Source organism: Eptatretus burgeri, chromosome 4, assembly GCF_056783735.1.
Source record: "Eptatretus burgeri isolate ZD-2024b chromosome 4, Ebu_testis_v1, whole genome shotgun sequence".
NCBI classification, from domain to species: Eukaryota; Metazoa; Chordata; class Myxini; order Myxiniformes; family Myxinidae; genus Eptatretus; species Eptatretus burgeri.
Window position 1 is genome coordinate 90,926,781 of NC_140964.1, and position 26,912 is coordinate 90,953,692.

General features: G+C 43.7%; 1 protein-coding gene across 1 annotated transcript in view; it reads right to left on the reverse strand.

Moving 5' to 3' along the window:
- Nucleotides 1-3,441: 3,441 nt before the first annotated feature.
- The window catches only part of LOC147028660 (sarcoplasmic/endoplasmic reticulum calcium ATPase 1-like), a 77,334-nt gene continuing 53,863 nt past the window's right edge, over nucleotides 3,442-26,912 (reverse strand). The window contains exons 16-24 of the mRNA XM_085879284.1: nucleotides 16,703-16,825; nucleotides 16,289-16,501; nucleotides 15,126-15,346; nucleotides 12,745-12,947; nucleotides 11,541-11,626; nucleotides 6,272-6,408; nucleotides 6,035-6,152; nucleotides 4,938-5,055; nucleotides 3,442-4,795 (exon numbers count right to left, since the gene is read on the reverse strand). Coding sequence (XP_085735410.1) covers nucleotides 4,758-4,795; nucleotides 4,938-5,055; nucleotides 6,035-6,152; nucleotides 6,272-6,408; nucleotides 11,541-11,626; nucleotides 12,745-12,947; nucleotides 15,126-15,346; nucleotides 16,289-16,501; nucleotides 16,703-16,825 — 1,257 coding nt within the window. The 3' untranslated portion in view covers nucleotides 3,442-4,757. The remainder of the gene's footprint in view (nucleotides 4,796-4,937; nucleotides 5,056-6,034; nucleotides 6,153-6,271; nucleotides 6,409-11,540; nucleotides 11,627-12,744; nucleotides 12,948-15,125; nucleotides 15,347-16,288; nucleotides 16,502-16,702; nucleotides 16,826-26,912) is intronic.

Genomic DNA, 26,912 nt, shown 5'->3' on the forward strand with positions numbered 1-26,912 from the left:
GGAACTTTCGACACTCTAGAAATTGTTTTTTTTACAGATCTATACCTCCTCACAATTCTATCTTGGAGTTCTATGGACAGTTCCTTGGACTGCATGGTAAAGTTTCTGCTCTGACATGCACTGTCAACTCTGGGACCTTATATAGAAGTTGTGTTTCCTTCTAAATTATGTCCAATCAAGTTGTAGAGACATCTCAAGGATGATCAAAGGAAATTGGATGCACCTGAGCTCAATTTGGAACGTCATTGCAAAAAGGTTGAATACTCATCGATACAAGATATTTCAGCTTTTCATTTTTAATTGATTTGAAAAAAATTCTAAAAACATGTCTTCACTTTGTCATTTTGGGGTACTTTGTGTAAATCAGTGACAACATTTTTAAATGTAATCCATTTTAAATTCAGGCTGCAACACAACAAAATGTGACAAAACTTGGAGGGTGTGAATACTTTCTGAAGGCACTGTATGTCCTGATGATTTCGTTATGTGAATAAATATTATACATTTAGGCCATGCAGTTTAAATTCTCGATGGCCAGTGGGGTTTGGTATTTTATTTTGTAGGCATATCATTAGTTTCCTCCCAACTTTCTCACTCAACCTACAACAACCATTGATCTGTGAGCATTTCTGAGAGAATTGAATATGCATTTACACGAAGTAGTTTATGGCCGGTTCAAACTGACTGTTACTCAAGTCACTCAACGGATTGCTGGGCTGGTTGCAATCGGGACTTTGGGGAATCAGAATTTAACGAGACACATGAGTGAGAGAAAAGCTTTAGGTTCAGTTTCAGAGAATAGATGTTAGCTATAGGGAGAGATCGACATACGGGTCAGAGTAGAATTCCAACAACTTTGTTGAAAGAAGAATTTAGAGTGAGGAATCGGAGGGCAGAGTTTTTTTTATGGTGAAACAATGGAGGAAATCAACAGAACAATGATCTGGGTATGCTAACTGCAATGAGAAGCAAAGAGAAGCTGATATTTCATGTGTTAATCCTTTGTCGAAGCAAAAAAGAAAGATCAAATAGGGGGTGAGGATTTGTTTTGGGTGGGAGTGAGTCAAAGAGTGTGGTCAGGAGTCAGGGAGCATGTGGGTGTGAGAATGAGGTACACTGTAAGTTTTACAGACTTAATGAGCACACCTAGGTAGCAGTCAGCACAGTTAAACAAAGTTTTTGAATCAAACAAAAACATTTTTGTCCAGTTGAAACATAAGATGATTTGATATCTTACATGTCGATGTCCAAATGCAGGCTACCTAAGGCAGTTGCACCCGTTTGAGAGTGTGTTTGTCTTGCACTTACATCTACTCGAATCTTTTGGTTCTGGATTATAATACCGGGTTCCTCCATGTGTGATGCTGGTTCAAGAGTTCCTTTCTCCAGCTCAACAAAGCTAAGTTCCCCAGACCAGATACATTGCGTTTTACTGTTTTATTACCTCTGCCAACGAATGTGGGTGAAGGTTATGTTTTCACCCCTGTCTGTTTGTAAGCAGGATATCTCAAAAGGTTGTGGACAGATTCAGACAAAATTTGGTGGATGTGTGACATGGACGAATTGATTAGATTTTGGCGAAGGTCCGGATCCTATATTTTTCTCAGCGATTCTTTACCATTGAGAGATAGGGCTAAACCGATACATAACACAATATCTCAAAAAGTTGTGAACGGATTCGGATGAAACTTGGTGGACAGGTTGGGTGTGTGACAAGGATAAATTGATTGGGATTTTGGTGAAGATCTGAATCTGGATCCAGATACAAGAATTCTTTCAATTTTTAAAGTAATTCTTCACCATTATGGAGGGGGGGTGGGCAAAAACGAGAGCATGATATTTCAAAAAGTTGTTGAGTTATGACAAAACCAGGTAGATGAGTTTGTTAGGTGACAAGAACAAGCCGATTGGAATTTGGTTCAGGTCCGCATCAAGATCCGGCCTATCAGTGGGATACAAAACAAACTGTTCAGCCTGGCAGAGGTATATGCTCTACTGAATGTCGTAGTTTTCATTCCTGTGCTGCTGGTCGTGTTTTTGTCCAATTTTCAGGAAAGGAGTATGTATGTAAAGTATTGTAATCTCAATTACTATAATGACATCTCATTCAATTCGAGTGAGATCTTCCCATAATCATAGGTCTAAACTTGTTAGGGTTAGGGTCTGTTGGCTTTAAAAGAGGAAGAAGTTTAAAATCCATTTGTGGATACTAAAACAAACACCACATAAAAAATGGGAAAATGTGATTTAACCCCCCCCCCATAGCAATTCTTTATCTATCTATAATTTCAGGTGTGTGTGTGTGTGTGTGTGTGTGTGTGTGTGTGTGTGTGTGTGTGTGTGTGTGTGTGTGTGTGTGCTGTTTCTCGCCAACCACTGCTCCGATCTAATTGAAACTTCCAGGTATATTGCTGGGGCCCTATGGATGTGCCTTTTCAAGGTTTGATATTAATCGGACAAGTGCTTCCCAAGTTATGGCCATTTATTTACCAACCAATGACAAGACACGTTGCTGCGTAGGCGTGGCCGATGGGGAAGAGATTGTCAGCCGCATTCCCCATTACGGGTTACAACGTACGGACTTCCGCATAGTGATGACTTACTGTATTCTAATCATTTCTCGATTTCTTATGCGCATTTCTAGATAAACACAATGCCCCAATCCAGTTGTCGTTTACGAGAGCGAAGGAACGGCCTGTGTGGTTGTTTGAAAGTTTTTTTTGTTTATTTTTGCAAGTACGGTTTTTTTCTCCTCTTCTCTTCTCTTTGTGTTTTTCCTTGCGATGACATTGCGAAAAGGCAAAATACGTTGGCGCGAATTGAATAATTGGCCATTAAAACTAAATTGCGAATAATCGTAACTGCGATATGCGAATTTCCGGACAGTGATGACTTACTGTATTCTTTCTCGATTTATTGACTTACTGTATTCTTTCTTTCTCGATTTCTGTACTTTCTCGATCTCTTTCTCGATTTCTTTCTCAATTTTTTTAAACACAATGCCCCAATCCAGTCGTTTACGACAGCGAAGGAACAAAGCTGCGCGTCGTGCACGTGCAATGGAATCTGACGAAGCATGAGCTGCTCGCTTGACACACGACGCTACGTGCGTGACAAGGCGTCATGCAGCTGAAACGGATGACGAACGAACTGCTCGCTTGGCAGACAACACTGAACGCGAGGCAAGGCGTCGTGCAGCTGAAACGGATGAGGAACAAACTGCTCGCTTGGCAGACAACATTGAACGCGTGACAAGGCGTCGTGCAGCTGAAACAGCCACACACGTACGGGCACGCGACAGCGAAGGAACGGCCTGTGTGTTTGTTTCTGGCAAGCGGTTTGAATTTTTTTTTTTTTGCACGTACGGCCACGCACGTACGGGCACGTACTAGTTCATATTAATGGACATACATTCCGCACACCCAATCCATATCCCTCATGCACTGCAACACACCAATTTATTTAATATTCCGTCAAAGTGGCAGCACAAGATAAAATAACGAAATTGACACATCAACACACATCTTAAGTTTTAACATCAACTGAACGTCGATACTTATTCCATAAATCCAGAACTTTGGACTCAAGTGGGTATCGGCACAATTCATCAGCGCTAAGAAGCTCATAAAATGACATCTAATAATCCAGCTTTTGATCTTGCTAATAAGAGGAATTAACAAAAAAAAAGGCTTCTCAAAAAGGGTTTCAGTCATTTCACAAATGTCCATAAAAAGTGCTCACTAACATTGTAATGAAACAAGCAAACAAATTACATGTCCCCTTACTCAACCCCCATTCCCTTTCAAAAACAGAAAAGAAATATACAAAACATGCACTTAAGAACTAGTTTGTATTCCCCATCACAAACTTTATTAGCTCATACAATTTCCCACTTTGGTTAAATATACAGAGCTGTTGGAAACACGTCAATACACACAGTCAGAGCAAGTGAAAAATCAGTTGTGGGACATCGTTACCAAAGGATATAGATTTTGATACCCAGAAAAGTTTGGAGATTTGAGTTGTCAATCGGTATGACTTGCACCGACTGAATTACCACAATTAAGGCAACTTATGGTTTGTTTTTATTATTCTACTGCAATCACCAGTCTTGTTAATTAAAGCAGCAATCAGCCCAACAGGCCAAGCAATACGAAATACCTCCAACAGGATTAAAAGTGAATAAGAAAACTAATCGCCAATATGACCACATGTCAAGTACATTTCAGAAGAACTACAATATATGGTGATAGAAAGAAGCATATAGTGAATGCACTATGGTTATGAAACAGTTTGTTTTACTGTACAAACTTGTGGACACAGTTTCATGCAATTGGGCAGTGTGGTGCAAGTACTGCTTTAACTGCAGCAGGAAAAAACAAGTTTTGGTGGTGCTTACATTACAAGGGACATGTGCTCAAGGCTGCAGCCGAATGCCGTGCCAACAGCTATCCTAAAGTTCAATTAACAGCGCAAACAAGCCCACAAAATGTATAATCTGTAAATACACGCTTTCAATATTCTCAACACTCTCCTATTGAGGGTTGTAGCCAAAATAATGTCAAAGATGATTCCAGGCATAACAAAAAATGAAAAAAAACCTAAACAAAAACAAACCTCGTTGTTGATACGCACAAAAATACAGCCCACCAACAAAAATAACGAAAGTAATAAAAAGGGATGAACCCCTCAAAGACAATAATAAACATCACTTGCAGATGGAGGTAGGAAGACGGTCCCATCGACTTCCTCCACCTTCACTGCTGCTTCTTTCTTGCAACAGAAGTGTCATAAACTGGAGAGAAACATGGAGATAGAGAATGTAAGGTGTATCCATCAGTGATGCATCACAGACAGATCAGTTCCCGTTTGAAACACGAACACCCAAAAGCAGCACAATGGATGAGCTTCCAGACCAATTGTCAGCACTAAACTACCTTCAATGTAGTTCCTGGCAATGAACTTGAGCATCTCATCCACTAGCAAGATTGGCAAGGACATTTTCAGTACCATCAGCCACTGAGCACCAGTCAGGGGACGCACGTGGAACACCATCTGTAAACGTAATAAGAAGAATGAGGGACACAGATAAATGAAGGAAATGGAAAGGGAAGTATTCATGGGTTGTGGTTTGCATCCTTGGTGCAGTAATACTTGAGTGAGTGTTAAAACATTTAAAATGCAGATGCAATTTGATAAAAATCCAATTTTTACAAAATATAATTACAATGATGTTAAAGTTCATTCAAACAAGCTCTTGGGTAAAGTCATTCTTTTATTGTTTACATTTTACCAAATTTTAAACAGTCCAACGGAAAGGTGAAATAATTGTGGGTTTTCTGGTAAAAGTATAAAATTTGGCATAAAGATAAACCATGACCAAATCAATAATGTTGGATCTGAATTCAGTTGAATCTTTCAAAATTGCTATTTTCAAATGGCCACCAACATTACTTGAAAACATCGATTAATCACTGTATAACAACGATTTTGCTACTGGGGTGGAAACACATGTTCTCGACTAAATCGAGTATGCTGATTCTGAATCAACCTCGAAGTGTTGGTAAACTGCCTGGAACATTCTTTATTCAAAGAATCTGGACATGTAGGACATTCCAAGAAAGTGGTGTCCAACTGCTGACATGCCCATCATTACACTGTCAGTACAACTTCTGCTAATGCAGATAACATTCACACATCATAAAATTTAATTCACAATGTACCTTTCTTTAACCCTTCTGACCATCATAAACATTACTACAGATTCCACTGACACTTCAGCAACTGCAGATCATATTATGTGTTTAAAAAATAAATTTTGTTTGTGATTGGGCATTTTTTTCATAACCAGAAGGCTGTGATCGGAGATCACTGATGATTCCTGGTCTAGCCAAAATGTAATACAGTATTAGCCTATTGTTAGCACTTGAAATTCTGCCTCATAATGAAAACAAATGTTTTTCCAAACAAACAAACATCATCGATTTGAATATTAAGAACTGCAAAGAATGAGCAGCAAAGCGGTCCAACCAACCGGGAATGGGTGTACGTAGAGAACCATGAAGTGCAATGCGAGAGAGAGGCACATGGCACCGAGTAGCCAGGGGTTGATCCAAGGAGGCATTTTCAACAGGGACTGGTTTTCAGAAAGGCTGATGGTAGGGCAGGTAGGAATGTATTAATTTGGGAGTGGGAATGAGTGGGAGGAACAGATACACTCTAGTCTCATTAAAGATCCCCAGCCTGAGATTATTGAAAATAAAACACTCACCTGTTCAGAGCATTACACATTTCTATGGTCACCAAGACAGAGAGTGCCATGGTCATTGGAATAGGAGAAGAGAAGACAGCACAGCTTTCAAAATTCTCAAACCCGGGTTCTCCAGGAATGCACTGGGTGAAATGGCGCTGTGGAATGAGGAAGAATGCACATGGATAAGACTGGTAAACAAGGACAAGGCTTGTTGGAATGATGCAGTTACAAGTGCAATATGAAATTGCGACAACAACCAAAATCCTAGCATTAGAAAACTTTGAACACCACTGTATCATTATTGATATGCAAAGGCACTATCTGATCCAATTTGAGGACATTATATATAAAACATTATATTATATACACTACATATAAAAATGGCAGAAGCTGAGATCATCCTGTTAACCCATAGTTAATTCCCCTCTTCTCAACTTCCAAAATATGTCAGACATCTCCTTTGGATTAAAAAACATTAATGGCTTTATGGGATATGGGGGTGATTATGGGGTTAGGGGGAAGTAAGACGACAAGTGGTTCAAGTTTGACCTGGACTTTTGGTTTTAGCCTTTTAAAAAATCATTACTCAGTTTACATTATAACCTTGACTGACAATTATCCCCATATTACAGCAGCCAATCATATGTACATTTAAACAGGTTTTATTATTTTCATTGACCAGAAATTTCTGAATTATTCGTGCCTCCACCCTGTTTGTAACTTCACTCACCACCATATTGCATTTTCAGCACATGCATTAAAGTAGGAAATGTGTGATTATAGGTGTTGGTTACCAGCCCTAAGAATAAAAAAAATTACACAATTTAAAGCGCTTGTATATTCTCATTTCCTTTTCAGACCTTTGCTTCATGATCCACATTGAAGACCCAGGTGCTGGCCAACCTCAAGCCTAAACTTTCAAACTTGTCTCCTTCCTCAAAAACTTGGTGGCACATTGTTAAGTCCATCTCTAGTGTATGCTTCCCCTCCATCCCTTCAAATGGAATCACATAAGACTGCTTGTGAGGACAAATAGCTTAATTCTGTGTTTCTTCCATATCTTAGCCATCAAACTTCTAGACTGGTCTCCCATCGCTACTTTCTCCAACATCAACTCATCCTGGGATTTCTTTCAAAGAAACTTGCTCTCTCTCTCATGCACAGATTTATCCCCTCTGGTCTTCAGTTGTCCTATCCTTTGTCCCACCCATGGTTCACTGAAGTTTGTGGCTAGGCAGTTGTCCTGAAACAACTTGCCTTTGCTTCATGGAAAGCAAATCCAACTGAGGGTAATCTCAGTTCCTTCCATAAAGTTTGGAACAAGTGTGTGTCTACCCTCAGGAGAGCCAGAAAACAACATCTTTCTTATCTCAAGTCTGAACTCTCAAACCTCCCTCCCTCCTCCAAATCCTGGTGGCATCAAATCAAATCTGTTTCTGGTGTATGTTCCCCATCCATCCCCTCCCTTACCTCAAATGGCAGCATTGCTGATACCGCACGTGAAAAGGCTGAATGCCTAAACTTGGTGTTTGCATCTACATCTTGTGTCCGAAACCCATCGCTTTCTGTAGCCAACTTACCCAGTCGCACCCAACTGTCCCTGGACTCTGTGTCCTTTTCTCCTGACAAAGTGGAGAGCTTGCTGTCGAACCTCAACTCAGATTCTGCAACCGATCCAGACGGCATCAGCCCAAGTATCCTAAAAACCTGCTCCTCTGCTCTTGCTCACCCTTTCTCTGTTCTATTCACCATCTCATTTGCTCAAGGTCATCTGCCATCTGCTTGGAAATCTGCAAACATTACTGCCCTGCATAAAAAAGGTGCAAAAACAGATCCCTGCAACTACAGACCAATCAGCCTTCTCGCAATCATCAGCAAGGTTATGGAATCCACCATCGCTTCAGACATTAAATCCTACCTCTTCTCCAATGGCTTGATTTCCAATCATCAATTTGGTTTCAGACCAGGTCACTCCACCCTGGATATGCTGCTTTTGCTCTCCCAACAATGGATGGAGGTACTCAATGTCAGACATGAAATCAGAGCCATCTCCCTCAACATATCGCGTGCTTTTGACAAGGTCTGGCACCGTGCCCTGCTCACCAAACTCTTCCGAATGGTATCCAAGGCCATCTCCACTCATGGCTCGCAGACTTCCTCTCCTGGCTCAGCCAACGTGTGGCTCTAAATGGAGTTCTCTCATCCCCTCTTCCTGTGCAGGCTGGACTTCCTCATGACAGCATTCTGGGCCCTGTTCTTTTTCTGGTTTTCATCAATGATCTCTCCTGATGATGACTCCACCCTCTGTCGTACCATCGGTCATCCCTCAGACCGGCAAGCAGCAGCTTCTTCAATCTCTGAAGATCTGGATAAAATTACAAACTGGTCCAACACGTGGAGCATGTCTTTCAAGCCTGACAATTCTCACACCCTCATTATGTCTCTCCAAAAGGACCGTTTGGAACCCCCCCCCATCTATTTTGTCAACAATCCTCTGGAAGAAGTCCTTTCATTCAATCTTCTTGGTGTCACTGTCTGCCATGATCTTTCCTGGGAAAGCCACATTTCCAAGCTGGCCTCCAAAGTCAGTCAGCGACTGGGCATCCTCCGTCGTGCAAAGTCCTTCCTTGGCCCACCTGAGCTCCTGACCACATACAAAGCTTTTGTCTGCAGCCTGATGGAGTACTGCTCTCCTCTCTGGGCTGGTGCTCCTTCTCACCTTCTCACCTTCTCGGCTTCACGCTGTGGAAACCAAGGCATTTAAGATCATTGTTATCTCCCGCAGTGAGGCTGAGTCTTTGGGCTTCTCACTCTCACTGCAGGCAAGTCGGTGGTCTTACTGTCTTCTACTGTCTCCTCTCCGGTCTCGCCACCCCCCCCAGCTCTGTCTGTGATTTGTCCCGTCCCCCCCGTATTTCCGCAGGGCGTTCAAGGTCCACCAGCAACCCTCTTCTGGTAAAACTACCAAAATCATGAATCACTGCTCACCTTCACTCTTTCATTTCTCTTTTTCCCTGCCTTTGGAATAAACTCCCACACTCTTCAATCACAGTTCCCTCCAGGTCTTCAAAAAAGTTGTTCACCACCACCTCTTATTTTCCCCATTCAAAACCATGATCTTTTCTACCCCCGTTAATGCACCCCAAATACACCTCCTTCAAATTCCCTGCCTTCCTTCCCGAAAGTTCCCTATCGTGTCAGGTCATGATAGTCCCTGTGGTGTCCATTTTGTATACCCTGTGTTCCCCACCCCATCGATCAGCTTTCAGTACTCCCAATCCTCAGCAAGATAATGGAAGCCATCATTGCAGTTGCCATCAAATCCTTCCTTTTCTCCAACTATAAACACCCACTCCATTCAGAGGGATTTTATTTTTCCTTGTGCCTACTATACGACCTGACCCTTGGTACAACCAACACATATGCAAATTTTGGTGGGGATCAGGCTAGTCCTGATTTTTTTCTCTGATTTTCAGAATTACATACATGCTTATTTTATATAGTAGGATGGCCTAATCTCAGATCATCAATTCAGATTCAGAACTGGTCACTCTGCCTTAGACATGCTGCTTCTGCTCTCCCAACAATGGATGGAAGCCCTCAATGTCAGACATGAGATCAAGACTCTCTCCAGACATATCTCGAGCATTCAATATAGTCTGGCACCCTACCTTGCTCTCCAAACTCTCTTACCTCTGGCATCTAAGGCTAACAACACACACGGCTTACTGACTTCCTCTACTCTCGTAACCAATGTGTGGCACTCAAAGGAATCCATTCATCTCTCCCTGTCAAGGCTGGAGTGTCCCAAGGCAGTGTTCTGGAACCAGTCCTATTACTAATCTTCATCAACGATCTCTCTGACTCTGGAAAATCCTCTTTATCTCTTTGCTGATTACTCCCACCCTCTGCCACAACATCCCTCATCCTTCAGATAGGCATGCAGCAGTCTCTTCCCTCTCTGCAGACCTTTATATAATCAGGAGCTGGGCAAACACACGAGATGGGGGGTCTTTCAACCCTGAAAAATCTCTCTCTCTCCAAAAGGACTGTCTGATGAAACCTCCCATCTACTTCCTCAACAATCCTCTTGATTAGGTTCAGTCACTAAAACTTTTGGGCCTCACTATTATCCATGATCTTTCTTGAGCAAACACATATCTAAATTGGCCAGCAAAGCTAGGTCGCCGACTGGGCACCCTCCATCATGTTGACGATTCCTGAAATTCTATCTATCTACACGGCCTTACAACTGCTCTCCCCTCTGGGCTGGTCCCCTGCCTCACTCCTTGCTCAGCCAGTTACTCTCTTCTGCTGAAACTCCCAAAATCTACTTACTGCTCACTTCCACTCACTTTCCTCTTCTTTTTTTTCCACAGACTCCTCTATATTATTCTTCCTTTCAACGATTCAAGACAGACGTTGAGCACCATCTCAGGTCATTCACAACCATGATATTTTCTACCCCCATTAACCTCCCCAAGCCCAACTTTTTCCAAGTTTCCAGTTTTTGTTTTTCTACTTCAGTGGTTGAGAGTTTGCCAATGTCTCAATCTTGTTCACCCCATGTGGTCCTCCACTTGCCTAAATTCCCCCCCGATATCAATTATTTCTCCAAGTCTCTCTGTTTTGTCCTTCAAATCTGCTGTTGGTGTGATCCCCTGTTGTGTAGCAACGACAGACCACACGAAGGATCTTTCGCTCAACCATTTTGAATCACGTCTCCTGCTCCACACACTCGACAGTCCGCTCACGTCACTCTCGGATCCGCCTTGTCAGTTCCAGTTCATCATGCATTCATTAATATTCATGCAACTCCCAACACCACATAATCCTTTTTTCATGAAAATAATAACTAATAATGAAAAAAAAAACAAGAACAGAGTAAGCATGTAATTGTCATGCATTCATGAATATTCATGTGACTCCCAATACCACGCCCTCTCCCCACATTTATTTTTGTTGTTCTGTGACATCCTGAACCGTTCTGTGTTCTAGTTACTCCATGAGCCTCAATAATATAAAAGAGTTCAATAAAAATGTACAGCTTACTCCAAAATGTTGTGAGACAAGGCTATGTCGTACAGAGAAGGGTCGCTTTATAGAACAAGAAGCTTATTTAATATTTTTAATTCTTCTTTCTGAATCTCCACCATTTCCCCTTCCCCAACACCCCCAACACCTCCATAAAAATAGCTCGGCTCAAAATACTGAAAGAGAAGAGAATCAGAATGACATGCAATCAAAATCAAAGGATATTCTTTAGTCCTATGTGCCAGGAACATACCAACTGATAAAAAGTTAGTTGGGGTCCATCATCTGCATACAAAAACCACCAAGCGGCTCCACTGACAGTGGCAAAACCCACGTATGCTGATAAAAGGGGAACAATAGAAGAAGGCATGAGCAAGTTTGGTGGCTCTGGATGAACCTCAAGTGGGCTGCATACCAGCCCAAGGTTAATGTCATGCAAAACAGGCATCAGTTTACCATTCATTTGACCATGCATCCAAAATTCAGAAGGTATAGGCAGGATAAAGTGAAGGCAACATTGTTGTACACAAGCATTATTATCAGCAACAATCTACCATAAATGGACGAAGTGTGTGTGTGTGTGTGTGTGTGTGTGTGTGTGTGTGTGTGTGTGTGTGTGTGTGTGTGTGTGTGTGTGTGTGTGTGTGTTTGTGTGTGAGGCATGTTTTTGTGGAGTTCTACTGGAGCTGATTGGGAGTGCGACACATCGAAATGATCGTCATGATCTCCTGAGTTGATTAGGTTAATTAACTACAAAGAATATGGAAGAATTCCCATGTCTTAAACACATACTATGTCAAGGTGTATAGAGCAGCTTAACAGGTCCTCCCACAGCATGGCATTCTAGTTATACAATAAACTAAAAAGCATCTGAAAACACAAAGCCCATGCTCGTCTGCTTTGTACTTGAAATAAATTTGATGAAAACAACAGCTAAAAAAAAAATTGTACATTTTATTAATTTGTGTTCTCTACAATGTAATAAAAGGTTTGTTGAAGATTTGATGACAAAAGCTCAATCGGTAAAAATGTTACGGCCTGGACATACACACTGAATCTCAAAGGTAAACAAGGATTTTGATTAAAACATTTATGGCTGGTCTACCATTTCACCGATGGCATTATCCTTACAATGCTTTATTCCCTATTGGGAGTAGAATGAGATGTCAAGTTTCAATTTTTTCCAATAAGCAGTTTCAGAGATATAATGTTTTATTTTATGTTTAATCCAAGATGGCTGCCATACCACATGACCTATGACATCACAATTATCATTAAAATATTCTCCATGGGGGAGGGGAGGGGTCGCTCCTACCCTGAAAATTTTGGGGGGTCGCTCCTACCCTATTGCTAGTATCCCATTCATGGAATCTTTTCAATCTTCATTAAAGCCAAAAATAAAAGATTATTAATTCCCTCAAAAATTGACAGATTAAGCCTTTGTGAAAATGTCACACCTCCAATGGCAAAATATCTGAAGCACAGCCAGGTACTGATGAGAGGTTCCTTGGCAGAGCGGGGTGGTTTGTCCATGATGTCCAGGTCTGGGGGATTAAAACCTAGTGCAGTAGCTGGGAGACCGTCAGTAACAAGGTTCACCCACAGCAGTTGTACCGGAATCAGAGCTTCCGGAAATCCAAAGGCCGCAGTCAAAAAGATGCTGGGAAGATATAAAGAATATGCACAATGGATTCAAAATTCCCACGAAGTAAAGTCAAACAAACAAAACAAGAAAAACGAGCAATGAGAGATTACAGACCCTTGCCAGGACTTGCTTTTTTGTGATGTTTGTGTACTGGTATGTTACGAAATTAATAATAGACAGAACTAGAACTGCCACTTTATAATTGCTGGCAGTGATGACCGGATACCAAGACGTCCTGCTTTGATGCAACCCCGCTTTGACCGGACACCTGACCCTGACCCATGATGTTTATAGTTATTCAATTGAATTTGTAATGGGAGTAAAATCAATTCAAATCAAATGGAAGACCTGCATTGGAGTAATCAGAAGGAACCCAAACAAGCAAAAAGCCAAGATGAAGTCATCAGGAGGAACCCAGATAGGATTCACATTTCAGATGCTACTCCTCTACCCTCAAACCCATCTAGGTATAGCCACCAAATCCTACCTTTTCTCCACAATCTCATAAAAATCAGCAGGGACTGGGAAGCTTAAAAAAAACAAGTGAGCCATATAAAAATAAAAATAATTAAAAAAAATTACCCCCGTGTGGGGGTGACGGTCATCTCTATAATGTTTTTTACTATCATAATCGATAAACCGTTGCCAGATATCTCCTAAAATGACAGACTCGATAGGTTTTGAAAATGGCGACTTTCACAACTTTCGTGACCTCGTGACCTTGACCCTGACCTCGAATCCGGGGAAAAATATGTCGTTGGGTATCACTCATCGACCTCTACCCACATACCAAATTTCATCAAGATCGGAAGTAAAAAGTTTTCTTTGTACCGGGAGGTGTTTTTGACCATCTTCCAGGTTACGTGGCGGCCAAACGGGACGGAAATTCAAAAATCTGTCTGGTTAGATACAAGATAATCTTTTTTACTATCATAATCAATAAACAGTTGCCGAATATCTTGTAGAATGGCAGACGAGATAAGTTTTGAAAATGGCGATTTTTATAACTTACATGACCTCGTGACCTTGACCTTGAACCCAGACAAAAGTTATATCGTTGTGCAATACTCATCGACCTCTACCCACATACTAAATTTCATCAAGATCGGAAAGAAAAATTGTTGATGGACGGACGGACGGACATTCGGTCCAGCTATATTAGGTCATCTCGGTAGAGATGACCTAAAAAGAACACATCAAAAAAAAAAAAAATTCTGGCTGCCAGACCATGTGGCCAAACAGGTTGAAACTTAAACATATATTCCCCATCACTAGTAGATCATAATTGTGAAGTTTCACATTGATGGATGAAGCCGTTCAAGAGAAAGAATTTAAAAAGATTTTCACTCAATCCAATATGGCTGTCAGAACATGTGACCTATCAATTATTTGTGAACATCCTGGTACCCTCAAAGCTTGGGGAACGTGTGTGAAGTTTTCCCTCAATCTGTTCAGCCATTCTGGAGAAGAAGGTTTAATAATAGGTTTTAGGGTAAATCCAATATGGCTGCCAAAACATGTGACCTATGATGTCATAGGTGTGAGTACTTTGTTCCTCATGGATAGTCCGTCATACCTGTAAAGTTTTGCCTTGATCTGTTCAGCCGTTTCAGAGAAGATTTTTGAAGGTTTAAAAAAAACAAAAACAATATGGCTGCTGAACCACATGACCGATGATGTTGTAATTTTTTTTCCATTCACCAATTTATCCTGAGATGACCCACAAAAATTTTCGTACTGATCTGATGTGGCATTCTACATAAACAATGATGATGTCATAATGAAGGCAACTACGGCATCATAAAAAAACACATTTCCCATGGTGAGAACTTGCCATGTGCCGAGTTTCAATTTTTTCCTTGGTGTGGTTTCAGAGATCCAAAGTTTTTCCCTTTTTCCCAACATGGCTGCCACACCACGTGACCTATGACGTCATAATTATCATGAAAACATTTGACATGAGTCGTCGGTTCTATGGTGAAAATTTCGTCTCAATCCGACAAGCGGTTGCGAAGTAAAACACGAAAGTCCTGTGCGGACAGACAAACAAACAAACAGACAAACAAACAAACAGACCCAAATGCAATACCCTCTCCTCTGGTGAGGGTAACAAAACACACATTTTGTTACTTTAAGTTTATGTAAGAAAACTGATTCTGGATCTTATGCCTTATCCAGTATGTGCAGACATACCAGACAACTTCACCAACATTGGAGGAGATTAGGTAGCGGATAAACTGTTTCATGTTGTTGTAAATGGCACGACCCTCCTCGACTGCTGACACAATAGTGGAAAAGTTGTCGTCGGCCAGAACCATCTCTGCAGCTGACTTCGCAACGGCTGTGCCCGAGCCCATTGCAATGCCAATCTCAGCCTTTTTGAGAGCTGGAGCATCGTTCACACCATCACCTGTCTGTCGTTACGGCAGTGTGAAGAGAAGGTACTTATTTACCATTCATTCAAGCATTCTTTACAAAAAGGTATATTTCATCAGCCTGTATGGACTCTGTGTGTCTGCAATAAAGTTGAAGTTAAAAGTTTCCTGTCATTTGCAAATACCCCATATACTTTATATCCCTCCAGCCCAAACAGGTATAACTTATTCTGATTCTCTTCTGCAAACCACAGGTACAGGATGAGACTTGATATTCCACAAATAATGTGGGAATGTCATTGATGATCTCGTGTGGAATTTTTTTTAAATCAAAAATATTTTCTTCCTCAAACCATGACATGAATGTTTTATTATCTTTGTATATAATCATTATTATCAACCTATTTTTAGTCCACTGCAGGACAAAGGCCTCCCTTAACTCATGTTTGGGGAACTGGTACACTCACGAGGTTGCCAAGTGTGGGTTGGTGAGAGAGTTAGGGCAAAAATTTGTAATTTGTGCCGGCGATTACTTGCCAACTTTTTACGAAAGACACTGAGGGATTAACATCAATGAGTACTTGCAGACGCGTTCTACGGCTTAACGGCCTTCCGGTAGACGGCACACACATTGATGCTTGACCTTGCATGTGAAACATGCAGGGGGACAGTCTATCACTGGAGAGATTCAAGCCCATAATATACAGCTTAAAAGCGTGTGCATACCTCTCAGCTATCCTGCCAACCTTCTTTCAGCAAATCAGAATTCAGCAAAAATTAAAACTGAAAATTCCCAAATCATCAAAATGCACTCGTCTCATCACCAGAATTGCACCACAAATGAGATTTTCAAATAATTTTTTTTTTCTTCCAGAAGCCATAATTGAATAGCATTTATCCTTTTGATTGTCGTCACAGAAATTTTTTTTAAAAGTATGCATCATCTGTCAAAAACTTCCTTGCCAATAAAAGCACACCCACCATGGCGGTGACCTCATCGTGGGCCTGCAGGTATCCAACGATCTTAGACTTGTGCGCAGGTTCAACACGGGCAAAGCAGCGAGCGTTGCGACACACGTCCTTCTGTTCTTCAGGTGAAAGTTCATCAAACTCTCGGCCTGTGAATGCCCTGTTCTGGACGTCTTCTTCCTCATCAAAAATTCCCACTCGCCGGCAGATGGCGATGGCTGTGCCCTGTTGTATAATTGGGGTTAAAATGAAGGGTTACCAAATTCAGTCAGCCTTGGGAAGATGTTGCATTCCAATACAAGACTCAGAATGTATTCAACCAATAAAACAATAATTAGAAATAAAGCAAAGATATTGGAGTCTGGAAAGAAAAAAAGAGAAGCTTGTAGAATATAGGCAAGGACAGACAACAATGTATAAGCTTACCTTGTTATCACCAGTAATCATCATGACTCGAATACCAGCATCACCACAGAGACGAATGGAGTCAGTCACCTCCTTGCGTGGAGGATCCAGCATAGCAACACATCCTACGAAGGTGAGTTCTTTCTGTGAGTGCAGACACATGGAGAAAAAATTAAAGGAAAGAAAATCAAAACAGATCCAAGAAGACTAATAAAGGAAACAAAGCTCCATCATGAGCCTTTTATCAGTTAAAAAGCTCGAATGAGCTAAGATCCTCGTCCTCTTAATGATGACGTAATAAAAACGAATACGACGTCATTGTGATGTATTAGGTTTGCGATAAATTATCTGTGCTAATTCACGGCTTGATTCCCGCAAACAAAATTCAACACAGCTTGCCTAGTTTCGGAGATAATGGTATAGGCGATTTCCATTAGCGGCGATATTATGACATCAACTTTTTTTCTCGGAAGAATTTCAAAAATCGGAGATGGTTACTGCCTGTGCGTGGGCTTTCTGCATATACATGGCAAGTTTCACGAAGATCCGATGAAAACTCTGGGTTGTGAAACAAAAAATGTCAAAAAACAGGAATGACGTCATAAAAATTGATATGACGTCATAGTGATGTATCATATGTGTGGTAATTCATCTCTGCTAATGCCCTGTTTGATTCCCGCAAACAGAATTCAAAAAGCTTGCCTAGTTTGGAGATAATTTTTTAGGCGATTTCCATTAGCGGAGATATTTTGACATAACTATTTTTCTCGGAAGAATTTTCAAAATCGGAGATGGTTACTGTCTGCGCAGGGTATTTTTACATATTTACGCCAAGTTTCAGGAAGTTTCGATGAAAACTGTAGGTTGTGAAACAAAAAAGTCCACAAGAACAACAACGTGAGTAAGAATTAGAGATCCTCCACGAGGATCTAAAAAAACAAAAAAAATCCACATCCAACTTCTTCTTCTTCTTGAGTATGGCAGCATTTTGTTGGGGGAATGACTACGCCGCTGATGCTGTGCCCCTATACCAGTACACTGATACTCATTTCATCAACCTTGGAAGGGTGACAGGCTGAGTGAATCCCACCTGGTGTTAATTCAGCAGCCAACAGTGCAAAAACTCAGGACCCAAAGATCCCAAGCTACCCACCCTAACCACAAAGCCAACACCAGGCTTCACATCCAACGAACACATCTTCACTGTTAGGAACCATGAATCACTTGAAAGGTTCTGACCAACAGAGCATGCCTGCCATTCATCCACCCTGTTTAGACATCCATATATTTGTTATCTTAGGAATTCCTTCCTATTGTCTCTGCACACTGACGGGCTTCCCTTCTACAATCAACCAACAGGGTGTATGAGATCAACCAACCAACAATCAACCAACAGGCAGCTCTCATACGAGCCTCGACAAGGTATACAATTTTAAAAAACAAAAAAACAAACACCAACAGGGTGCAGTCTTGCATCACCTGCCACAGCATGTCCATGTGGTATTGAAAACACACACACACACACACACACACACACACACACACACACACACACACACACACACACACACACACACACACACACACACACACGCTAGTTGATCCATCTGTCCGTTTGGAGAGGGGCTTCAAAATCAAATCGCCACCATTTGGTTTGCTCTGTGTAGCCTCTTTTGAAAGGCTCGCAATTTCTTACACTCTCACAGCTTTATCCTAACTCTAATTCGATATCTGATGTCATTTTTCATGATCGCTAAGATGATTTAAGACTCGGTTGCAAAAATCGGAAAGAAAATTGGACGAAAATTAGCGTTTTTAGACAAAAATACATTATAGGTGAAATTAAGGCCTGTTATATAAAGTCCATTCCAACTCCCTCATGACATAATCTTAACTATAATTCACCATCTGATTTCATTTTTTTGTAGTCGTTAAGATAGTTTAAGTTTCAGTTTCAGCAAAAGGTGAGCAAATCAGATGAATGTTGGTCTTTTTAGACAAAAATTCATTCTAATAAGTGTTTTGAATATATCTGGTCAGACGTGATATGGGGAGGGGAGAGAGGAGAGAGAGGGGGAGGAGAGAGAGGCAGCAGGAGTACAAGAGGAAGGGTATAGTTCCCTGCTCGGGAATTAGTTGTAATAGCTGTATTGAACGTATCTGGTCGGATGTGATGCGAGGAAGGAGAGAGAGGGGGAGGGATGGAGGAGTAAAGGGGGAAAACGTGATGGGGGAGAGGAGAGAGGGGGGAGAAGAAGGAGGGGGGTAGAAGAGGAAGGGTAGTGTTCCCTGCTCGGGAAAACTGAAGTTCGGGATCAAACTGTCGTCTAATTATATTTTGTCATGTTCCTCAGGAGTTTAATGACAAGATGTTGAATGAAGTTTATTCCAAGACAAGGAGTTTAATGAAGTTGAATAATAACTTTTCCAATTATATAATTAAACAATACTTCAAAAAACTTTGTATGTAGTAAATTGAATATGTGGGAAAATGTGGGAAAAAGGAGGGAAACCACGGGGTAACATCCCTGGGTCAGTTTGCGGGAGAGTGTGTTGGAGTGGTGCTGAGGTGTCGTCCACCAGACGACGGTCTCCTTGGGTTAACTTGAGGTGGTCCCTTCGGGTGGGTGCCTGGAATGTCCTATCCCTAAGAGAGGATGATCACCTGTCTCTGTTATCATCTGAGCTCAAGCGTTTGGACATCGGGATTGCAGCTCTCTCTGAGGTTCGGAGACCGGATTGCGGCGAGATAATGGTGGGTGGTTACACCTACTATTGGTCTGGTCGCTCTGATGGTTACCATACCCAAGGAGTTGCTGTAGCTGTGTCCAATAAGCTGACCCCCATGATAATTGAGGTAACACCGGTCAACGAGCGTATTATGAGATTAAGGATTCGTCACTCCTTAGGTGTCATTTCCCTGGTCTCTGTTTATGCTCCGACTGAGGCGAGTGATCTCACCGTGAAGGATGCATTCTACGCCACACTCGAGTCTGTGGTTGATCAGTGCCCCAGACGAGATACACTTCTAGTCTTGGGGGATTTCAATGCATCGACTGGAACTGATAGGGACGGTTATGAGGTGTGTGTTGGTCCCCATGGGTCAGGAACTATGAACCAGAATGGCTCTAAGTTCCTTGACTTTGCAAGAAGTCATGGACTGAGGGTGGCTGATTCATGGTTTCAGCGCCCACAAGCTCATCGCTGGACTTGGTATTCCAACGCTGGCGGTGTGGCAAAGGAGATTGACCATGTCCTCATTGACGGTCGTTGGAGGATGATCCAGAACTGCAGGGTCTACCGGAGTGCTCAGTTCCTCAATACTGACCACAGGCTTGTTGTAGCAACTCTAAAGCTGCACTTAAATCCTGGAGAATGGTACCATCCCAGCCGAGGCTGGATGTTGCCAAGCTCAGGGATGAGAGAGTAGCTGAGGAGTTTGCGAACAGACTGAGTGGACACTTGGGGGGCCTGGGTGCTTTGGGGGGTCCTGAAGAGTTGTGGAGCGCCTTCAAGACCACCGTCCTTGATGTTGCCGGTGGATCCCTTGGAGCTCACCGCAGGGCAAAGAAGAATTTTGTCTCTCAAGGGACACTGGATACCATTGACCAGAGTCGCAGGGCCAGGCTGAATGGCAGAGCTGAGCTGTTCAGGGAGCTGAGGCGTAAAACTGTTATTGCACTGAGGGTGGACAAGGAGGCCTATGTGCGAGGAATCTGTGAGGGGGTAGAGCATCACCTGTGGACAGGTGATTCTCGTCCCGCTTACAGGGGAATTCGCGCATTACGTTCATCCAAGCCCATCCCTCGGAGCACTACAGTTCGAGCAGAGAGTGGTAGGCTCTTGACAGAGGAGTCTGAAGTGAAGGCCCGCTGGGCCGGTTACTTTGAGCGGTTGTACCAGGCTGATCCCCCAACTGTCGAGTTGGACGTCAAGGGTGTTACAATCCCTGTTGCTGACCCTCGAATCAACTGTGGTCCACCTACGCTTGTGGAAACACGGGCTGCGGTGAACCAGTTGAAACGGGGCAAAGCTCCAGGGATCTGTGGCATCCATGCCGAACTTCTCAAGGCTGGTGGAAATGCTGCACTCGTGTCGTTGCATGCAGTTTTGTGCTCTGCCTGGAACACAGGCATCATCCCAACTGACTGGAAGAGGGGCCTTGTTGTCCCTCTCTGGAAAGGGAAGGGTGATCGCCAAGACTGCAACAACTACCGAGGGGTGATGCTGCTCTCAGTGCCGGGCAAGGTCTTTGCTCGGATAATTCTCGATAGGGTTCGCCACCATCTGCTTGAGCACCAGCGTCCAGAGCAGTCAGGCTTTACACCAAAGAGGTCAACGATTGACCGTATCCTTGCACTTCGTGTCCTCACCGAACGCAGACGAGAGTTTCGGCAGGGGCTGCTTGCAGCCTATGTTGATCTCTGTAAAGCGTTCGATTCAGTGAATCGGGATGTCCTCTGGAGGATTCTTGGTCTTCGTGGGGTGCCACCAAAACTGATCGATCTGATGTCTGAACTCTACTCTGGTACTGAGAGTGCTGTGAAGTGTGGTGGTACCATCTCTGACTTATTTCCAGTTGTTACTGGAGTTCGTCAGGGATGTGTACTTGCCCCCACACTTTTCAGCACTTGTATGGACTGGATTTTAGGGAGGATGTCGGAGAGATCAAGTTGCGGTGCGTCATTTGGGAATGTCAAGATCTCGGACCTTGACTTTGCAGATGATGCAGTCATCTTTGCGGAGACTTTAGACATCCTCTTGGGGGCCCTCGAGGTGCTGAATGAGGAGTCGGAGCCGTTGGGATTACGGGTTTCTTGGGTCAAAACTAAGATCCAGGCTTTCGGTGACATCTTGGATGCTGCTGTCCTGTCTGTGTCTGTTTGTGGTGAGGATGTTGAGGTCGTGGAGAGATTCACTTACCTTGGCAGTGATATTCATGTCTCTGCTGGCTGCGAGTCAGAGGTCAATAGACGTCTGGGTCGGGCCTGGGGAGTCATGGATTCACTGGATCATGGGGTGTGGCGCTGCCGGTACCTGTGCGGGAGGACGAAAGTCCGAGTCTTCAGGTCCTTGGTACTTCCAGTCTTGCTCTATGGGTGCGAGACTTGGACTCTGACCAAGGATCTGAGACGGAGACTTAATTCCTTTGGTACCAGGTCTCTTCGGAGAATCCTTGGCTATCGCTGGTCGGATTTTGTGTCCAACGAGCGGTTGCTGAGAGAGACTCGGATGAGATTTGTAACCTGCATAGTCCGTGAGCGTCAGTTGCGGCTGTATGGACATGTGGCTCGTTTTCCTCACTCTGAACCTGCTCACCAGATTCTCTCAGCGAGGGAGTCTCATGAGTGGAGGAGGCCAGTGGGTCGACCACGTGCCTCATGGTTGCAACAGGTTGACTATCATCTCAAGGAGATGGGGATGGGCCTGGCATCTGCCTGGGGGATGGCCAGACGGAGGCCCCTGGAGTACCGGCGGAAAGTGGACGCAGCGACGTGCTGTTCTGGCACATGCTCCCATACCTGACCTGACCTGAATATGTGGACTCATGATGTAATCCAATATTTATTAATAACGTTTGGTTTTAAGGAATTTTTAATTTGTGAAGTGAAGTGTATTGGATGCTTTGAAGTTTGAAAATGAATGACAGAAGTAAGTCACTCAAGTGAGGTTGTCCCCCCTCTCAAATCAAGTCAATCAAGTCAAAGCAGAAGTAAATCGCTCTAAACCCTCTCCACCTCTCCTCTCCCCCGTGCATGATCCACTCCACCTCCCCCCTCTCCCCTGTGCTGTTTAAGTGATGATGGGGGAGAGTAGAGAGGGAGAGAGTGGGGAAGAGAGTGTAGGAGGAGGGGAGAGAGAGGGCCTGGGAGAGAAATGAGATCTTGAAGTCACATTTTACATTACCTGGAATTACTCATAACAAACTGTATTTCACACGTGCATTGTATTCAATATTATGTGAAGGAAATAAATTGTGTAGATTACATAATTTCTGGATGTAACAAATTACCAGTACCAATTTTGTAAAAGTCTACGTGTAGCATCTAACTCAAGATGTTTATGCCCGTGGGTTTCCCATGGATGCCCCACTCGTAAATAAAATTTGTCCTCTGTCTGTCTGTTTGCATTTTTTTCAAAGACTGCTGGGCCAATAACTACCACTGGGCCAACAACCACATTTGGTACACAGACCAAGCCTGACCTGAGGATTGTCCGAAGGGTATTGCCATCCACCACCTTTAAAGACCCTGAAAAAAGTCAGCATTTAAGGTCTGTGAAGACCTCTAAGACCCTTTAAGACTTTGAAGACCGTTTAGACTCCAAAAGCACCCTTAAGACCCCAAATATCCCCAAGATCTTTAAGACCCCTAAGATCCTTAAGACCTTCAAGACCCTGAAGACTAGAGGATTCTTAATCATTATTAATGATCATGTTTATTCTTATGTCTTTCAGACCGTGTTCATCGTTGATGTTGCAATAAATTGCCAACTGGATTAACAAAAATAACGACAGTCTTATTTATGAACACGGGAAACACATCACACGCCATCACCCTTTCATCAGGCAAGATCGGTTCCGAACGGTAAGAAGAAGACGGTCTTTGATGCATGGAACGGATACCATAGCGTGCCCATCTGCAGAGAAGACCGACACCTGACCACCTTCATCACACCCTGGGGTAGATACCGCTACAAAACAGCCCGTCAAGGGTATATTGCATCTGGCGATGGATATACAAGGCGTTATGACGAGATCGTGTCTGACATCCCCAATAAAACCAAATGCGTTGATGACGTCTTGCTATGGTCTGACTCGCTGGCAGACAGTTTCTTCCAGGCTGTTCAGTGGCTTGACACCTGTGGACAGAATGGAATCACCCTGAACCCTGACAACTTTGTGTTTGGTGAAGATATAGTGGAATTTGCTGGGTTCGAAATAACTCCCAATAGTGTCCGTCCTTGCAGGAAATACCTCCGCGCAATCCTTGATTTCCCAACACCCAAGGACATCACAGATGTACGTTCTTGGTCTGGACTTGTCAATCAAGTGTCATACGCTTTCAGTATGACTGAGAAGATGTTGCCGTTCCGGCAACTACTTAAACCCAGTACACCGTTTAAGTGGGATGAGCACATCCAGGATGCATTTGAAGAGTCGAAAGCTGTCATTGCCAGTGAGATCGAGGAGGGTGTCTGGACATTCGACCCCAGCAAGCCTACATGCCTCGCTACAGACTGGTCCAAGACTGGCATTGGCTTCTGGCTACTGCAGAAACACTTTACCTGCACAAACATAAAGCCCTCCTGTTGTCACACAGGATGGAAAATCACACTCGTGGGCAGCAGATTCACCCACCCTGCTGAATCACGTTACGCACCAGTTGAGGGTGAGGCCCTTGCAGTTGCTGACGCCCTAGATAAGGCCAGATACTTTGTTCTGGGATGTGAAGACCTCATAATCGCTGTCGACCACAAACCTCTGCTCAAAATCTTTAATGGTCGAAGTTTAGAGGATATCTCGAATGCTCACCTCAGGGACTTCAAGGAGAAGACCCTGCGATACAGGTTCCGGATAGTCCATGTGCCGGGGATTAGACATCGCGCCACAGACTGCATATCACGCCACCCTACTGGAGAGCCTGTGAAACTGACCCTTACTGATGATATGGCGGCCATTGATTCCACATCCTGACACATTCCAAAAACCTCCTGGGTAGTTTAAGTAGATCAGCACCAGAAACCCCCAACGGGTGTGTTCCCACGTCTGCTATGTCCTCCCTCGCCTAACTCAGCCTCAAATCTGTAACATGGGACAGGGTTCGAACCGCAACAGCCAGTGACAATAACATGCAGAGCCTTGTTGACCTTATCGAGTCAGGTATCCCTGAATCCCGTCATGAGCTCCCTGGATCCCTACGCGAGTACTTCCAGTTTCGAGATAGTCAACATACAGTTGATGGTGTCATACTCTACAAGGATCGTGTCCTTATACCACCGTCTCTCAAGGATGAGGTGTGAGCCGCTCTGCACGCTGCCCATCAAGGGGTCACCTCTATGACTGCGAGAGCAGAGTCCTCCATCTTCTGGCCAGGCATCGCCCCTGCCATTGCGGCCCTTCGTGCTGGGTGCTACCATTGTAATCAGATGACACCCTCCAATCCAAGTGCGCCACCCACTCCCCTGACACCTCCAGATAATCCATTCCAATGTATGTGTGCCGACTACTTCCACTACAAAGGATGCAACTACTTGGTGGTGGTCGACCGGTATTCTAACTGGCCGATAGTTGAGAGAGCCTCACATGGTGCAGGTGGACTCATCGCTTGCCTAAGACGTACCTTTGTCACATTTGGTATTCCTGATGAATTAGCTTCCGATGGTGGTCCTGAATTCACAGTCGTCGCTACATGTCAATTCCTCAAGGACTGGGGTGTACATCATCGACTCTCCTCAGTAGCTTATCCACATAGCAACTGCCGTGCTGAAGTTGGTGTCAAGACTGTGAAGCGTCTTATCATGGACAACACTAACCCTAATGGAGGCCTTGATACCGAAGCGTTCCAACGTGCCATGCTCCAGTATAGAAACACCCCAGACAGAGACACGAAATTCTCTCCAGCGATGTGCATTTTCAGCCGTCCAATTCGAGACTTCATCCCAATACCGCCTGGCAGACACAAACCTCATAACACTTGGCATGAGACTCTGGCGGCTCGGGAGGAAGCACTCCACAACCGCCACATGAGAGACGCTGAGCGCTGGTCTGAACATACCAAGAGACTCATGCCCCTTGTTGTCGGCGACTGTGTTCGCGTCCAGAATCAGACCGGGCCACACCCCTTCAAATGGGACAAAACCAGCATCATCATCGAGGTTCGCCAGTTTGACCAATATGTGGTGAAAGTTGACGGTTCAGGAAGGGTTACTCTGAGCAATAGGAAATTCCTGCGAAAGTACATTCCTGCGCTAACACCGCCACCAAGCTTGACGATCGATGGTGATATTGGAGTGCAGAGACCGATGGTTTGGCAGAACATCATGCACACCACAACCCCGACCAGTCACAAGGGGGCTTATGGCCCATCCATTACTAGTCCAATGCCACCGCAACATCCCACTGTCAACTGTGACGCCACTCCACAGCAGCCACCTGCTACGTTTCCTGTTGAATCACCCAGGGTCAACCGAAGCCCTCCCGGCCACCGTCGGCCCTTTGATGATGCTACAACCCCATCTATGGCTAAGTCGTCGCAGGTAACTCGGCATATCAGCACAGCGCCGCCAATATCACCTCCTCAGGTCAGCGGTCCCAAACCCAATACGGTTGCCAAACACCCTGCGCTTCGCCAACCAGCTGCTGCACCCAGACGGTCCGGCCGAAGCACCAGCAAGCCTGCCTGGCACTCTGACTATGACATGTGATTCTGGCATTGACCATTACTGACATTGCGTTTGGTTTCTGGTTCAGTTTTTCAATTTGCTTCAAAGCTCATTACATATATTCTTCATGTTCTCAGTCTTTATCATGCCGAAAGACACACACACTTGTATTTTCCATGTCAAAGACTTGGGGGGAGATAGAGGATTCTTAATCATTATTAATGATCATGTTTATTCTTTTGTCTTTCAGACCGTGTTCATTGTTGATGTTGCAATAAATTGCCAACTGGATTAACAAAAAGAACGACAGTCTTATTTAAAGACCCTTTAGACCATGAAGACTTTTAAGACCCCTAAGATACTTCAAGACCCCGAAGACCCATCAGGGTGGGAGGAGGGACCCAGCATTGCCGGGCAACACTGGGTACCTTTACTCGTTTGAAATAATCCCTGCTAATTCTGCACCGGCTGGATCAGGCCAAAATGGCTTGATGGGGATAGATGCAGTGGTGGCGTATGGATTTGAGGGTGGGGGGAGGGGGGTGGAGGAAATCCTAAAAAGAAGGGGTGGGGGATAAAGACGAGTAAACACAACCTTACAGTTCTGATAGGTGGCTTCCCATATATATTAACAAAGGGCCACACCAAGTCGAAACTGAGAGCACAAACTCAGTGACATTTTCCATAACACTATTGTACCAAAAGACCTCCCCTACCCCCAGTCTTTCCCATGCACAATCAAAATATTTAATGGTAAAATCCAGCTGAAACATTTGCAGTGTATGAGATGTATTGCATATTTTGTGCCATTGTTTGAAATATGCTCACAATGGTGGATTACTTGATT